The sequence below is a fragment of the Mastigoproctus giganteus genome, chromosome 2, assembly GCF_048544385.1.
Source record: "Mastigoproctus giganteus isolate SK-2022 chromosome 2, ASM4854438v1, whole genome shotgun sequence".
Lineage (NCBI taxonomy): Eukaryota > Metazoa > Arthropoda > Arachnida > Uropygi > Thelyphonidae > Mastigoproctus > Mastigoproctus giganteus.
The window spans coordinates 190,196,191-190,214,711 of record NC_143576.1 but is presented as its reverse complement, the minus strand read 5'-3'; the positions used below and the strand labels follow the sequence as shown (position 1 = coordinate 190,214,711).

The 18,521-nt window shown below is 37.3% G+C and overlaps 1 protein-coding gene across 1 annotated transcript in view; it reads left to right on the top strand.

The window, feature by feature from the left end:
* unc79 (UNC-79 domain-containing protein) overlaps positions 1-18,521 on the top strand; it is a 1,082,710-nt gene that overhangs the window by 688,985 nt on the left and 375,204 nt on the right. The window contains exon 36 of the mRNA XM_090389680.1: positions 4,798-7,560. Within this exon, the coding sequence (XP_090245806.1) occupies positions 4,798-7,560 (2,763 nt within the window). The remainder of the gene's footprint in view (positions 1-4,797; positions 7,561-18,521) is intronic.

The window sequence follows — 18,521 nt, the reverse complement described above, 5'->3', positions numbered from 1 at the left end:
CGGGGGCTTGAACCCCGGTCTACTCAAAGAGCGCGTGCTACTGCACTCTCGCTCCTGACCACTCAGCTACGGAGGCCTTGTATTAAGTAATGGTACTTAAAATGATATAAATATCATTTTCAGCCCATCTGCCAATCTCACAGTGCCCCAAGCACCTCTTTCCCAAGAGAGAGTGAGAGGGGGGTATGGAAGTAAGGGGGATGAAGAAGCGTGGAAAATTGGTTTAGGAAAGAATGATGCAAGAGTATATGTAAAGAGTATATTATTATTATTATTAATATTAGCCATATGGTACAAGGAAGCCTGAGGCTTATGCTGCACCAGCCAAAAAAAAAATAATAAAATTCCCGAGTTACCCCCTGTGTGTGTGTGTGTGTGTGTGTGTGTGTGTGTGTGTGTGTGTGTGTGTGTGTGTGTGTGTGTGTGTGTGTGTGTGTGTGTGTGTGTGTGCGTGTGTGCGTGTGAGAGAGAGAGAGAGAGAGAGAGAGAGAGAGAGAGAGAGAGAGAGAGAGAGAAGTAGAAGGCATCACCAAGAAAGAGAAGAATGATGATATCCAGCTCAGGACCCTGGGTTTGCCAAGCCCATACTCACCAGATGTGAGCCCCCGGGGTGAATATGTAAAGAGTCTTGAGTGAAGTAGAGAAATATATGAGGTTTGCAGATACCTCAAGACTGAGTTCTCCAAACCAGTCTGTTTTGTCTGAGTGTGGTCACTAGAGACTGCTTGCTATCTGTTGAGGGACTGATTAATCATGAAAGGAAAAAATTAATGAAATTAACAAGTTGTCTTATATTTAACTATTCTTCTTAAGGAATAATTATTATTATTATTGACTGTATTGTTTTGTACCAGTTTCTCTGATACAATACCAATCAAGTCTGTTTTGCTGTGAGAATTAAGACCATTGTATTATGAACGTGGCTCAAATCCTGCTGGCCACAAAACCAAATGAAAGGACAGGGTATTTAAGCAAATATCTCATAATTTTTCTGAGGTCATACAGTTTTAGCTGTATTATAACTTTGAATTTCCATCTTTCAGTGCTGTCTCTTATTCAGTAACTGCATAATTTGGCACAAACTGCACTTGCAAATTAGCTATGTCTGATCATACAGCACTTGCATGAGACTGAAATTGCCCAGTACAGGTACAGCTGGAAAAATATGTACTTCATTAAAACTAGTCATGTGGCTCATCAGGTACATGACTAAAGTAGGGAGCAAAGCATCAGATAGCTCAAGGTCACTCACTTGGTTTTCCACTCCATACTAATGCTGTGGAAGAGAAGACTGAGTTGCCTTTTGTTCCCTCTGCTGTTATAATTGTAGCAAAAATTAAATCTAGCAATCTTTCTTATTATATTTGAGAAATTGATTGAATTTCTCCACAGTACGTTGTTATAAGCAAAATATCATGTAAACTATAAAGATTGCCTCATTATAATAACTATTCCTTAAGAATAGTTAGTGTTTTCTTATTCTCCATTGTGAAAGTATTTTTTCGATGGATTGTGTTAGAATATCAGAGTATCGATGGTAGTGTTGGAGCACATCCACGATATTCTGATAACATTTTCTGCAACTGTTTATTGTCATTTGTTCACATTTAACTTTGAACTGTCACATACATTTTAACCATTAGCAGTACCTTTTAGTTAATATAAACATCTACAGATGCAAATAAGTTCAGCTGTTTAATATTCACTGAAATGTGCTTCTCCAAACCTGCTCTCTCACTAGGTACACCTCTCAAAATTCTATAAAATTTTAAAATCTGGTACGTCTCAATCCCTGAGGGTGCCGTATTTTGAATTTTAAAGAGTGTACTATAATTTAGCTTTACAGTGCTTATAGTATTGTTGATGAGAAACATTCATATGTGACCACATTTTAGAGTGCTATGAATTCTATGAATATACCAGTTGTTGATGTTTATGTTACTATTGACATTTTAAATTTTTTATAAACTTGCCTTTAATTTTTATTTTTTTTAATTTAACTACTAATACTAATAATATAGTAATTTATCATTATGCATATAATTTTTGAAAATAAATTAATAATAAATATTTGTAGATGGCAGTTTTATAAACTTTAAATGTTTTAATCTGGATTTCAGCTTGCACAGTCACTAGATTACAAAATGTTTCTTAATGAAAATTGCTACTATTATGAGTATAGTATTTTATATTTACATTATGCAGAGTTATGTAACCACAGGAGCAAAAAAATTCAGTGAAAAATATTTAAATATGTCTACACTATATATAAGTGATTGGCCTTTTACCTTTACAGGTGAATGCAATATTAAATTTTATAATTTGTATATATATATATATATATATAAAAATCATCATGGGTGATTTGTATATGGGTTCCTTTATTCTCTACGACTGGTAGGTAGCACTGATGACTTTTTTCCACATCTCTCTGTTGAGTGCCAGCTTCTTCAAGTCCTGGTATGATCTTGTTGTTGTATCCCTTCGCAGTTGCTTTATGAAATTGTTTCTGGGTCGCCCTCTGGGTCTAGTTCCATTAATCTTTCCTTCTATAATCAGGCTTAACATTTCACTGTGTCTTAGGTTATGTTCGAACCACCTTCCTCTTCGCTCCTTGATTAGGTTTATCATTTTTCGTTTTTCTCCTAGCTCTTCTAAGACTTCATCATTGGTCTTTTTTTCGGTCCAGCTTATTTTCTTGAATTTTCTCCAGCACCACATCTCAAATGCTTCAATTCTCTGTCCGTCTCGTTTGTTTATCGTCCAGGTTTCGGATGCATATAGGGCCGTGTTCCAAACATAGGATTTTAGAATTCTTTTCCTTATATGCTCATTCAAATACTTTGTTGTCAGAATTTTTTGTTTTTCCTTGAAAGCTTGTTTTGCTTGCCCAATTCTTGCTTTTATTTCGTTGGTGCAACTTACATCTTGGCTCAGCATTTGTCCTAAATATTTAAATTTTGCTACTTGTTCAATATTATTGTTTCCTATTTTGATGTTCATAGCTTTGGGGTCCTTTGAGAATGTCATGCACTTCGTTTTGTTCATGTTAATTTTCATATCATAAGCCTCTGCTGTGTGGTTGATCAGCTTTAACATCTTGATCAGGTCACTCCTTCTGGTTGCTACAATTGCTTGATCATCCGCAAATTTTATTGCTTTTATTTGTTTGCCATTTATGGTCACTCCTAAATTGCTGTTTCCAAGGGCTTCTGCCATCATTTCCTCCGCATAGAGGTTAAATAGGCCTGGTGAAAGTAGGCAGCCTTGTCGTACTCCTTTTTCTATTTTTGTTGGGTCTGTTTCCAAGTTATCAATGTATACTATGGCTTTCTGGTCTTTGTACAATTTTTTTATTAAGTTTAGTATGTTTTCGTCCATTCCTATTTTTTCCAGGATTGAGAAGAGTTTTGGCCATTGTATTCTATCAAAGGCTTTCTCGTAATCAATGAAGCAGATGTAAAGATTTTTTCCTAGGTCAATAAATCTTTCTCCCATGAGCCTTAGGGCTGCGATGGCATCTCTTGTGCCCCTATCTTTCCTGAAACCAAATTGGTCGGGTGCTAAATATCTGTTAATTTTGTCACTGATTCTCTGTTTTATTATTTTTAGTAGTATTTTGGATACATGCGGGATAAGGCTGATAGTCCGGTGTTGGCTGCATTCTTGGTATTGTGCTTTTTGGGGAATGGGATCATGACATGATCTTCAGGTAATGAACCTTCTTTGTACATCTGGTTTGTTAAGGTGAAAATACATTCATGTAGCTCATCACCACCCTCTTTAATGAGCTCAATGGGCAAGGAATCAATTCCTACTGCTTTTCCATTAGGCACTGCTTTTAGTGCCGCTTCAAATTCTTCTTTGGTTATTGGCAGGTCTTCCGTGTTGTCTTCTGAGCCACTCCTTTTGATTTCTATTTCTTGTTGATGGTCTTTTTGGTAGAGTTTGGTGATATATTCTTTCCACCTTGTTTTTATTTCTTCAGGTTCTGTCAAAAGTTGACCATGTTTGTTGTTTATAATGCTGGATCTTATTCCCTTCTTCCTTGTGAAGTGTCTAATTTTGTTGAAAGCTAGATCTGATCTGCCTTTTTTATCTAGATCTTCAATGAATTTACACCTCTCGCTCCACCACGTTTCCCTTGCTTGCCTACACTCTCTTTGTAGTTCATTCCTTAATTTCGTATGTTTTTCTACACTTTCTTCAGTATTGTTGGTTTTCGATTTCCTTTTTTCCTCTACTTTTGCCCATATTTCTTGTGAGATCCAGGGTTTGCGCGCTTCTGTTCCTTTGAAGCCTGCAATTCCTGTTGTTGCTCTGGTGATGGTTTCTTTAATAAACTTGCATTTTCCTTCTACTGTTTTGTTTTCATTAAGGTTTTTTTGTACCGCTTCACCTATTATGTCTTTGAATTTTTGCTTTGCTTCTTCTTGTCTTAATAATTCTAAATTCCACTTCTTCCTGTTGCTCCTTTTCTTTAGTGTTTTAAATTTTAGTCTGCTCTTTAACATTACAAGATTGTGATCACTATCTGCATCTGCACCTGGGTAAGCTATGGACTTTCTGACTTGATTTCAATATCTTTCTTTTACTAGGACTACTAATATAACTAATATAAAATCAAAACTAATGCCAGTAGCATGACAATATATATCTTATATAAGATGGAAAAAAAGTTGCAATTTAAAATTATCAAGTCATAATTATTTAAACATCTAATGTGTACTTATTGCTTAATATTGTAATAATACAAATTTTAAAATAGTTTAATATATTCATTAAATTTTCTTTCAGACTTAAGCACTGCATCAGTTGATGTGGATAATAGCTATGAAAAAGACCAATTACTTGCAGAACCATTAATAATGCATGATGAAGGAATCAAATCAAGTTCCTTTGGAGGATTCAAAACTAAAGTTTATAACACAAAATCTCATAGAAATGCTGAAAATTTTGAAGGTGATATTTCTGCAGAACACATTCTTAAATCCTCTAAAGAAAGACCACAGTGGAAAAATTGGAAATTGCCAGAATTCAGTTGTTCCAGTGATGGGGATGATGCAGAACCAGAATTAGAAGCTATCCCTGAAAGTCCAAAATCTGAAGATTCAGAGCAAGAAAAGCTGTTGAATGGCTCCGTTGGAGAACTTCCTTGTCTTAAAATAGGAAATATAGCAGAGCAAGCCAAAGTGAGGTTAGTGAAAGATATTTTACCAGGAGAGGAAAAAATAACTGTGATGGATCCAGCAATTGCTGTTTCTAATGAAGCTACTATAGTCACTGATAATGGTATCCAACAGCCTGTTTCAAAAGACATGCAAAACCAATCAGAAATATTAAAAGTTGAAGAACATTCTTCTGATGCTGAACAATATACTTTACAGAAGCTTAACAAACATACACTTGCTATGACTCCTCCTATGTCTGATTTTGAACTAAAACAAAGTGTGAATTTTCAAATGATTGATGATTCTTTAGTAATAGAAAAATCTCTTCATGAAGCAATGGAGAAAAATGCAGATGGAAAATCAAGTAATCAAGTAATTATTAGCTCTTTTATGATAGAAGACCGCAGTGAAAAGTTGGAGAGTTGTAATGAAACCATTGAAAATTCTTTTTACAATAGCATCAATTCTTCATCAGTACAGTTAAGCAATAATCTGTACACAGAAGAAAAAGAAACTGCTAAGGCAGCTTTCCAGCCCCTTCCACATCAACAGAGTATTACCTATAAAGCTGAATCTTTAAAATTAGATGACATTACCACCTATAAAGCTGAATCTTTGAAATTAGATAACACTACCCCCTATAAAGCTGAATCTTTGAAATTAGATGACAGTACCACCTATAAGGCTGAATCTTTAAAATTGGATGGCAATGAAACTGTTAAGATACCAATATCCAGATATGAAATGAAATCTGATTCTCCGCACAAAGTCATTAAGTCCGTACATATGGAAAAACTGTGTACTGTATCAAATGATGCTGCATCTACTAGTATAAAACCTGAAAGTTTTAAAACCAGTGTTATTGCTAAGCATGATGTATCTGGTTCTTCAGCTGATGACTCCCAGCTTTCACAAAATATTACTATCAAAAGCTCCTTCATTCATCAGGATAGCCTACAACTGGCTCATCAGAAAGAGAGAGAAAAAAGCACAGTTTTGCACAATAAGCAAGACGGAAATCATGAAATATACCAAAAGAGCAAAATGATACACTCTGGTGATATTCTAACAGAAAGTTCAGTTGTTCAGAATCCACCTAAAACACACTTAAAGCAACATAATATTCAAATGAGCAAAGATCCATCCGGTATACAAGCACACTGCTCATATTCAATTGACCTTCCCCAAGTGGAACAGAAAACAAAAGATAAATGTGAGAAATTGTCTCACCAGTTTGTTCAGGTGCAGTCAGGAGATGAAAAGTCTGCTAAAATTATTAAAAAAGAGATTGCTAAATTTCCATGGAAAATGAGCATACATTCTAATATCAGTTTAGAGCCACTGGTGAAACCTGCCCCAGAGCGATTGTTACCTATTGGTCTTCCCGATAAAGATTTCACCTTTCGAAAGGTACTGGATAGTTCCACAGAAAGAAGAGAACAAAAATCTGCAGATAGCACTATGAGTAGTGCTGGTAGTGGTATCCAGGATGCATTTCAGCAAATCAAGCCAATGACTGGAATAGAACAAATTAAAACTGCTGTTGATAGGCAAATATCTCACACTACTGTCAGTTCATATGTAACATCTCAGCATGAGCTTACAGAAGATAAAGGTGTTCAAACTGGTGTCCGTGAACGTGATTTTGAAATTCCAGCTCTTGAACGTTTGCTACCTGTAGGTCCAGTACCTTCAAGAAAAGACTTAGATTCTAAACTTCTTCCATATTTTTCAGGTACTTTTCCAAAGAATTTAGGCCAAGATACTTCCAGGTGCCATATATTAGATAATAAAGACCAGAGAGGACCATATAAAAACATAAGAAAAGAATCATTCCTGCAATTTTTTGACACAGTGAGTATTCCTGATAAAGGTTTAGATCAGCAAAAGAGACAAGCTCTAAAAGTAACCAATCTTTCTTATGCCACCTCTCTTTTTCCAGATAATGTAGAACTTATTAAAGATCCCAAAGATAAAATTACTAAAAAGATTGTAGATAAAAAGGAAGCTGAAGTAATAGAATCTCAGGAACCTAAGTTTTCTCTGTTTCCAGTGGAATCAAAAACAAAAGCCGAAGGCTTTATTAGCTCAAAAGTAGAAGATGAAGAAATTCAAGAAACATCAGTTTCTCAACGAGATATAGATTCAGTAGTACAAAACAGGAATATTCCACAAATACAGACTCTTTCAGACAGACCAGATCAACAATCATTTAAAAAAACAGCAAAAGAACTTCAATTTTTTGAACATTCCTCTGAGTTAAATAATAAAATCCAGACAAAGATAAATGAGCAAGAGATTCATGGTTCTACAGAAAAAGGCACAAAAAGTGGAAATTTAGAAATAAAAATAGATGAGGAACTGCTTCTGGAAGTACCTGCTGAAAAGAGTAGGTATTTTTTATGAACTTTCAAATGCATTTTTAATTCTAAATATGACCATTATTCAACTTATTGTTAAATATTAAAGCTTATTTATACGTTTTTCAGTTTCCTTAATTGCTTTACCCTTCGTATTCTTGAAATTAAGTCCTGTTATAATCTTAAAGTCAATATTAGTAGCCCTCTAGACACCTCACACAATTTGTTGATTGTCCCTTCTCTAGTGGAGCCCCCCTCTCTCTCTCTCTTTTGGCCATTCTCTGTCCTTGTTTGGCATTACAAGAATGTGAAATGGAATGATCTGTGTGATTGTTATTCCTCTTTTCATTGGTTGGATTACTGTTTAAATCTTCTGGTCCTATTGTTTGCTCATATCATGTCAGTGAAATTATTCTTGTATGGATGAAATCCTTCATTCTACCATAAAATCTGATCATTATTTATAACTGTGGTTTTCCAAAAAAAAATGCACTAAATACATTCAACAGATAAGCATATAGCATATTGCAGGTGCCATACCCAAGTACACTCCACTCAATACCTCAGGTGAAAGAAGGATATTAGAATTTTGAACAATCTTTATTATTATTATTATTATTATTATTAGCCATATGGTACAAGGAAGCCTGGGGCTTATGCTGCACCAGCCAAAAAAAAAAAAAAAAAAAAATTCCCCGAGTTACCCTGAGAGAGAGAGAGAAGTAGAAAGGAATCACCAAGAAAGAGAAGCATGATGATATCCAGCTCAGGACCCTGGGTTTGCCAAGCCCATGTTAGCCCCCAGGGTTATGCCAAAAGATCTCTTGCACCAATGGCATTTCTCCACTTACTCTCAAAACCTGTGCTCCTGTTTTGTGTAACCTTTTTACACTTTCTTATTCTACCGATGTTTTTCTTTCTACTTGAAAATTTGCTCATATTCACCCAAGTTCCTTAAAAAGATGTCAGATCCCTCCCTTTCAATTATTATCCCATTTCACTCACCTCTTAGATTATCCCAAAATCTTGCATCTGATCAATGATTGCCACTATAGAACAATATTGGCTTATGTTGTTCAACTTTGGACAAATTCAGTGGAAAAACTTCAGTGGAAATTCACGCTGTTGTTCTTGACATTACTAATGTATTTGAATGTGTCTAGCAATGAGGTCTAAATAAGCTCCCATTTTATGGACTACTGACTGATGTTTTGTACTTCCAGTTTTCTCTCTGACTGCTGGCTGTGGGTGATAGTAAACTGCTTCCTAACTTCTCCTTTAATGGTGATATTCCCCAAGTTTCACTTCTTTCTCCCACTCTTTTTCTTTTGTATATTGATGACCCTTTTTCCACTACTAGAAATCCTGTCCATAGTTCTGATAATCCTCCCCCAGGGTACACCCAGGGTCCTGAGCTGGATATCATCATTCTTCTCTTTCTTGGTGATTCCCTTCTACTCTCTCTCTCTCTCTCTCTCTCTCTCTCTCTCTCTCTCTCTCTCTCTCTCTCTCTCAGGGTAACTCAGAAATTTCTTTTAGCTGGTGCAGCATAAGCCTCAGGCTTCCTTGCACTATATGGCTAGTAATAATCTTTGCTTTGTACAAACAATATCAACTTCTGAAATATTCACCACAACTCCTTAAATGTCAACCTTTGGATAATTCTCCAGTGTGAATGAAGAAAACTTAAATAACTTCAGTTCTTCTAATATCTGTTTTATTTTTTTCAAAAAAAGCATCTTTGATTCTGTGAACATCTTTGATGGCACAAGGTCACATATCTCATTTAGGGAATATGCTAAATTCTAATCTCTCTTGCCACAAGCACATCGCAAATATTGCTGCCTCTACATCCAAAAACAGTGAGTTTTCTTTTTTTTGCTCTTGATGGCACTTTTCTTCTAAACAACTACTCACTCTATACAAATCTGAAATCTACCCTACCAATATTCCCTACCATGGAATATTGTTCCCACATCTAGCATACCCCCAAAATCTTTCTCTCTCTTAGGCTTCCACTCTCCTGAATGGAATCTAGAAGCCTCAGAAAGTCATTCAGGTAGTCAGGTTAATTAATGACCCTTCTCTTACAAAGTCTCTCCACAATATGTATCATAAACATTCTGTTTCTACTACATGTTTTTTTTTATAGATACTTCCATATTCTTCTGAAATGGCATCTCTGCTTCTTTAATCTCTTCCAAATCAATTCAAACGTGCCAAAACCAGTCAGCATCCATTCACTGCCCAACTCCGAACTCACAGAATCAACTTTTCCTCTTTCTTATTTGTTCCTTTATAGAACCTTCCTTCACATGTATATATCTCAAAAATTTGTACTTACAGTCTACAGAAATTCAAGTGTGAACAAGTATCTTCTGTCTTCTCAGCCTTTGACTCATGTTATTTAGGTTTCATTTTTTAGATTTTCATTTTAAAAAAAGTGGTTTTATCACTTGTGACTTATTTGGAGAGAGATCTGGGTTTGAATCCTCATTGGAAACAGAAGAAATTTTTGAAGATCACTTCTGCTGTAGACAAGAATTAGCCGAGAATTAAGGTTGAATTTCAAAGTGTCTGCAATTCTGCCCAGACATGATAGAAGGGAGTATATGATGAGAGCCTTACCGATCAATTCGGCCCTGGAAAGAATGTGCAAGGCGCAAGGGGTACAATTTTTTTCAGCCTTGACTGTACTTGTTAACAGGAGAGACTGCTTCTATAGGGATGGGATACACTTAAATAGAAAGGGTGCAAGAATATTTGCTGATGCTATCGAGATAGTGTTAGGTAGGTTGGAAAACAGATAGATTGGGGGGGGGATACAAGGACTAATAGTTTAACAGTAGCCGTAGGCAGAGGTGAAGGTGATTCTTGCACAACTTTATTAGAATAAGTAGTGACCTGGAGCGTGGGGTGTTGGCGGTTTCAGGGACGGATGGCAGTCATCCTGAATTAGGTGGGTATATGGGATGTGTTAGGGTAACTAGGAGTAGGAGCATGTATGTTTGCATGTATACCAATGCTAGAAGTATAGTAAATAAATTTGATGAATTTGAAGTGTTGGTCAAGACATCAAAGGCAGATATTGTTGGGATATCAGAGATGTGGTGTCACACAGATATAAGGAATGCAGAACTGGAATTTAGGGAGTACAACGTCTACAGAAAGGATAGACAGGATAGGAAGGGAGGAGGGGTTATGCTATTAGTTAAAAAACACATAAAATCCAAGGAAGTGAAGCCAGTCGACATCGATGGACAGGGCAGTGTCGAGTCAGTTTGGTGTGACATAAGCATAGGTAAATCAAAATTGAGAGTAGGAGTGTGCTATAGGCCTAATGACTCTGATGAGTATAATAAGATACTGTACAGGGAAATAGAATGGGCCAGTAAATCAGAGAGTCTTATAATGGGGGATTTTAATTTCCCAGATATTGACTGGAATTTGTGGGTTGGTCACTCACACACTAGCAAGGCTTTTGTGGATTTATTGGATGATTGTTTTCTACACCAGCATGTTCTGGAGGCAACTAGAGGGAATAATACTCTTGATCTGATTATCAGTAGTGATTCTTCATGTATTAAGAATCTGCAGATAAAGGAACCACTAGGTGGCAGTGATCACAGTGTGCTGAAGTGGGATTTACTCAAGGAGGTAACTACCATCAGAGGTAAAGGGAAGGGTTTTTGCTTTCGTAAAGGCGACTATGATGGTCTGAGACAGTATTTAAATTCTATACAGTGGGACCAACTGATGATGTTACCAACAGCAAATTCAAAATAGGAAGCATTCAAGGAACTAATCTTGGAAGCTACCAGGCTTTACATACCAACCAAGAAATATTGTTCAAGGTTCAGGCCTAAATGGTTGTCAGATGAACTAATGAGACATATGGCAGAGTAGAAAAATGCATGGGATACATACAAATTAATGGGTGACATGGAAGCCTATGATAGATATAAGTTGGTCTGTAACCAAGTCACAAAGGAGATTAGGCAGGCAAAGGCAGATTATGAGAAATCCTTGGCAAAGGATGCAAAGAAAAAGAGAAAAGAGTTCTTTACCTACTTAAACTCAAGAAGGAAAGGGATGAATCAGATTGGTCCACTGGATGTTGATGGTTCAACAGTTGAGGATCCTGCTCAGGTGGCTAACAATCTAAACGAGTATTTTGCATCTACATTCACACATGAGGAGTTATTCAGGAAGGGGAATGTCGTAGGTGAAGTAAACATTGGCAGTGAGCTAGATGATTTTCTAATAACTGAGAGGAAAGTGGAGGAGAAATTGTTGAGGATAAACATAAAAAAGGCACCCGGGGTGGATGGGATCTATCCAGTTATATTAACGGAGACAGCAAAGGAAGTAAGCAAACCCCTAGCCATAATTATGAGAGCTTCTTTGGACTCAGGGGAGGTACCCATAGACTGGAGATGTGCAAATGTAACCCCAATTCACAAAGGAGGATCAAAGGCTGACACAAGTAATTATAGACCTGTTAGTTTAACTTCGGTTCCAGGAAAATTAATGGAGGCACTGGTTAAAGAAGCTCTGCAGGATCATCTAGACAAGAATTCAGTTATAGCTCAGACACAGCATGGTTTTGTTAAGGGCAGGTCTTGTCTGACTAATTTGATTGGATACTAAGATGTAGTCACAAAAGAACTGGATGCAGGGAATAACTTTGATATTATATATTTGGATCTTAGAAAGGCTTTTGATACTGTTGCGCATGGAAGACTGCTGCACAAATTGGAGCAGTGTGGCATTGGAGGCAAATTGCTGCTATGGATAAAGGGATGGTTGAGTGGCAGAAGACAGAGAGTGGTAATCAAATGGACACTGCTCAACGTGGACTAATGTTATTATATAGCGAGTCTCGTTAGTTCATTAGATAACCATTTAGGCCTAAACCTTGAACAATATTTCTTAATAGGTATTAAAATTTTAGTAGCATCCACAATTAATTCCTTGAATGCTTCCCACTTATAATTTACTGTTGGTAACATCGTCAGTTTATCCCACTGTACAGAATTTAAAAACTGTCGGAGACCACTGTACTCACCTTTACAGAAGCATCTGCTCTCTGTCTTCTCCCACTTAACCATCCTTTTATCCATTTTAGCAACTTACCCTTAATACCATTCTGCTCCAATTTGTATGGCGCCTCCATAGCCAGGTGGGAAGGAGCAGCAGTGCGTAGCACACGCTTCTTGATTAGACCGGGGTTCGAGCCCGTCACCACCAAATACGGAGGATGCGGAAAGGTCAGGAAATGACCACCGCATATCCCGGAGCAATATGCCTTAGTTGCTAATGCTCCTAAAAACCAAATAACAAACAAACTAACAGCTCCAATTTGTACAATAGTCTTCCATGCGCAACAGTGTCAAAAGCTTTCCTGAAATCCAAATATATGATATCAAAATTATTTTTTTGCATCCAGTTCCTTTGTAACCACATCACATCATAATATCCTATCAAATTTGTCAGACAAGACTTTCCCTTAACAAACCCCTGCTGTGTCTGAATTATTGCTGCAGTCTTGTCTAGATGATCCTGCAATGCATCTTTAACCAGTGACTCCATTATTTTACCCGGAACAGAAGTTAAACTAACTGGTCTGTAATTACTCGTGTCACCCTTCGATCCCCCTTTGTGAATTGGGGATACATTTGCACACCTCCAGTCCGTGGGAACCTCCCCTGAGTCCAAGGACGCTCTCATAATTATGGCTAAGGGTTTGCTTAGTTGCTTTGCTGCCTCCTTTAATATAACTGGATAGATCCCATCCATCCCAGGTGCTTTTCTTATGTTTAACTTCAACAATTTCTCCTCCACTTTGCTTTCAGTTATTCCAAAATCATTAAGTATCCTGCTACAATTTGATAACCTTCTGCCATTTTCAAACCTTAATAATTCCTCATGTGTGAATGTAGATGCAAAATACTCATTCAGTTTGTTTGCTATCTGAGCAGGATCATCAACAGTTGAACCATCGATGTCAAGTGGACCAATCAGATTCATCCTCTTCCTTTTAGAGTTTATATAAGTAAAGAAATCCTTGCTGTTTTTCTTAGCATCTTTTGCCAAGGATTTCTCGTAATCTGCCTTCGCCTGCCGAACCTCCTTTGTGACCTGATTACAGATTAACTTATATCTGCCATAGGCTTCTGAGTTGCTTGATAATTTATATGCATCCCATGCATTTTTCTTCTCTGTTACGAGTCTCATTAGTTCATTTGACAACCATTTAGGCCTAAACCTTGAACAATATTTCTTAATAGGTATGAAACTTTTAGTAGCATCCACGATTAATTCCTTGAATGCTTCCCACTTAGAATTTACTGTTGGTAACATCGTCAGTTGATCCCACTGTACAGAATTTAAAAACTGTCGTAGACCACTGTACTCGCCTTTACGGAAGCAAAAACCCTTTCCTTTACCCCTGATGGTAATTAAATCTTTAAGTAAATCGCACGTCAGTACACTGTGATCACTGCCACCTAGTGGTTCTTTTATCTGCAAATTCCTAATACATGAATGATCACTGCTGATAACCAGATCAAGAGTATTACTTTCTCTAGTTGACTCTCGAACATGCTGCTGCAGAAAACAATCATTCAATAAATCCACAAAAGTCTGACTAGTGTGTGAGTGCCCAACCCACAAGTTCCAGTCAATATCTGGGAAGTTAAAATCCCCCATTATAAGACATTCCAATTTACTAGCCCACTCTATTTCTCTGTACAATTGTTCATTGTACTCATTCGAGTCATTAGGCCTATAACACACTCCTACTCTTATTTTTGCTTTCGCAGTGCTTATGTCACACCAAACTGACTCAACAGTGCACTGTTCATCTATATCAACTGGATGCACTTCTTTTGATTTTATGTTTTTCTTAATTAACAGCATAACACCTCCTCCCTTCCTATCCTATTTATCCTTCCTGTACACATTGTACTCCCCAAATTCCAGTTCGGCATTCCTTATATCAGTGTGACACCATGTCTCTGATATCCCAACAATATCCGCCTTTGATGTCTTAACCAACACTTCAAATTCATCAAATTTATTTACTATACTTCTAGCATTGGTATACATGCAAGTATACATGCTCCTACTCCTATTCCTAGTTACCCTAACACATCCCATATACCCACCTGTTTCACGATGACTGCCACCCGTCCCTGAAACCCCCAACACCCCTCGCTCCAGGTCGCTACTTATTCTAATAGATTTCATGGGATTCGGTGTTGCAAGAGTCAGAGTGAGATCTGAGAGACTTAGAAAACAGTTGAAGATTTACAAGAGGTTTTTCCAGTATCTGGTAGAGTTTTTTTAGCACCGAAAGTAGTGAAGAGGGAGTGGAAGATCAGTCGATAAAGAAAATCGAGGAAGATAGCCCAAAGTCGTAATTATGGATCAGACGGTAGTACCAAGGAGCGCCGAGAAAGAAAGACATTTTGTCGGTAAGTGATTAGCCTTTTTCTGAAACAACATAAACGCAACCATTCGAAATTAAATATATTTTCCAGTTGCCTTTAATTGACACGCACTTACCTCTCTTCTCATTAGAGTCATTCTGACAAATGTATATCTATTTTTGTAGTTAGAAGTTAACAGTAAGCACGACTTGTCCGATTAGTTGTTTTAATGCTAATTGTACTTGTTATGTTGACAGATGTATTCATATTCAATTAATGGAACAATTGTATGACATAACTGTCATCAGCGATTGTGAATCAGTGTTAGAGAATTAGTGGAAAAGCCACATGAAGAACATTACAAAACTGCAATACTGCTATCAGAAAGATAATGCTTGCATTCAGTTAATTTACCTATCAATCACATACCAATTAATCTAAGCTTTGACCAGTTCAATTATACTTATGTATATGACTTATATGTTTAATAAATCTTGTTTTGTTGATCATTTTGCCTTGTGACAATTCTCTGATACACATAATTTATATAATTATTGAGTAGCTTTTGAGTTGGAGTTATGCGGGCTCCAGGTTCAACTTAAGGAGAACCTTTGAGTTAATCACAACGCGATCGTGATGCTGTGGGCTTACTCATATTTAAGTCTGAGTGGGCTTGAAAGTGTAAGATTTTATCCTAATCCAACTACTTGACTTTCATTTGAAACCCAGGCCTTCTGGAAACACATATTAGCGTGCAGCCTTGTCAGAAGCTGAGTGATTCATAGAGAACGTTGTTTAGGCAAGCACACACGTTAAAACAGAAGGAACCCTGTGGAACACTTTCTTATGTTCAATTACAACAATTTCTGCTCCACTTTACTCAGTTATTAAAAATCATTTAGCTCCCTGGCAGAGTTTGATAAACTTATGGCATTCACCTCCCTTGATAACTCCTGGTGTGTGAATGTAGATGTAAAATACTCAGTCAGTTTGTCATCTACCTCAGCAGGTGCATCAACAATCAAACCATCAATGTCAAGTGGACCAATCTGATTCATCCCCTTCCTTCTAGAGTTTACATAAGTAAAGTCTTTACTGTTTTTCTTTGCATCATTTGTGTATAATTTTCTCATAATCTACCTTTGCTTGCCTAAGCTCCTTTGTGACTTGATTACAGACTACCTTATATCTACCATAGGCATCTGTGTCTTTTCATAATTTATATGTGTCACATGCATTTTTCTTCTCTGCCATGAATCTCAGGTGTCTGAACATCCATTTAAGCCTAAACTTTGAACAGTATTTCTTAATTGGTAAGAAAAGCCTAATAGCTTCCAAGATTAATTCCTTGAATGATTTCCATGTAGAATTTGTTGTTGGTAACATCATCAGTTGGTCCCACTGTATAGAATTTAAAAAATCTCTGAGACCACTGTACTAACCTTGACGAAAGCAAAACCCTTCCATTTACCCCTGATGTTAGTTACATCTTTAAGTAAGTCCCACATTAGTGCATCATGATCATTGCCACCCAGTGGTTCCTTTATCTTCAGATTTTTAATGCATGAAGAATCATGCATTAAGAATACTCTTGATCTGCTGATAATCAGATCAAGAGTATTACTCCCTCTGGTTGTCTCTCGAACATGCTGCTGTAGAAAACTATCATCCAATAAATCCCCAAAAGTCTTACTAGTGTGTGAGTTCCAGTCTATATCTGGGAAGTTAAAATCCCCCATTATAAGACATTCTGATTTACTGGCTCTATTTCTCTGCACAGTTGTTCATTGTACTCATCAGAGTCATTAGGCCTGTAACACACTCCTGCCCTCAACTTGGTTTTCCCAGTGCTTATGTGACACCAAACTGACTCAACACTGCACTGTCCACCCATGTCAAAAAGATGCACTTCCTTAGATTTTGTGTTTCTTAACTGACAGCATCACCCCTTCTCCCTTTCTATCCTGTCTATCCTTTATGTCAAGGATCTGGGTATATTCTTACCACATGTACGCCATATCCAAAAATTTCATTACTTCATACAGCATGTCCCACCCACTTTTTCTTACTATTGAATACACCATGAATTGTCAAAATAATAGAGCAAGCTTATCTGTGAAAAGATCTAAACCTCCCAAGGACTTCCTAATTCATTTCACAAATATACGTGGTCTCAATTCTAATCTCAACGATGTCCATTTCCACTTGCAGTCTTCCAAACCCCATGTACTTTTTCTGACTGAATCTCAGTTATCAGTTGATTCAACTACTGCTCATCTCAGATGTCCAAATTATTTGCTGTATGATTCCTTTCGCCTCAAAGGTGGTACTTGTGCATATGTCCGTTCTGATATTCCCTGTCAGAGACTTGGCAATTTGGAATCTCCTCTCTTTGATCTTCTCTGGCTTAAAATCTCTCTACCTCATTGTGTAAAATTCATCTGTTGTCTCTACCGTTCTCCCAACTCCACTAATCACTTGGAGCTCTTTGACTTCCTCTCTTTGCAACTTGACTTTCTCCAGTCCAACTTTCCTAACAGCGAGGTAATTTTCCTTGGTGATTTTAACGTTCACAACTCCAGCTGGCTTCCGTTTTCTAGTCACACCGACCCAGCAGGTCGAGATGCTGAGGCTTTTGCAATTACTAATGACCTAGCACAGATTGTTCATTTACGTACAAGAATACTGGACAATCCTAATCATACAGCCAATACGCTTGATCTTTTTCTCACAAACAACCCTTCTAAGTACAAGGTTGAAGTGAGAGGTCCTTTAGGCACTTCAGATCACAACTTGGTGATTGTCTCTTCTCCAATGGAACCTTTATCTCATGGCCATTCCCAACCTCGTATTGTTTGGCATTACAAGAATGCAAAATGGGATGACCTGCGAGACTTCTTTTCTTCTTTTCCTTGGTCTGATTACTGTTTCAAAACTTCTGATGTCAACGTTTGCTCAGCTCGTGTCAGTGAAATTATTCTTGCAGGAATGGAATCCTTTATCCCACACTCCACTTTAAAATCTCGTCCTTTATCTAAACCTTGGTTTTCCAATAAATGTGCTAAGGCTGTCCAAGAGAAGAACGTTGCATATCGTAATTGGCTTGTTTCTAATTCTTCAGTTTCATTTTCTGCCTACACCAAAGCTCGCAACAATTGTAAAGCAGTTATTAATCAGTCCAAACTAGAGTTTGAACAGGCTAAGAGTAGAAAACTTGCTTCTTGCCCTAATGGTAGCCGAGCATTCTGGTCTCTTGCCAAAGCTATTGGCCGCAACTTTTGCCCATCTCTGCTCCCTCCTCTGTCCAAACCAGATGGTTCTGTTGTCACTTCAGCCAAGGATAAAGCTGACCTGCTAGCATCCCATTTTTCTTCGAGCTCATGTATTAATGATCTTGGTAAAACACCTCCCACCATTCCTAACACGCTCCATTCAATGCCTCCTGTGGTCTTCCGTCAAAAGGATATCAGAAGGATTTTGATGAATCTTGATGCTAAGAAAGCTCCAGGTCCTGATGGTATTTCTCCACTTGTTCTCAAAACCTGTGCTCCTGAACT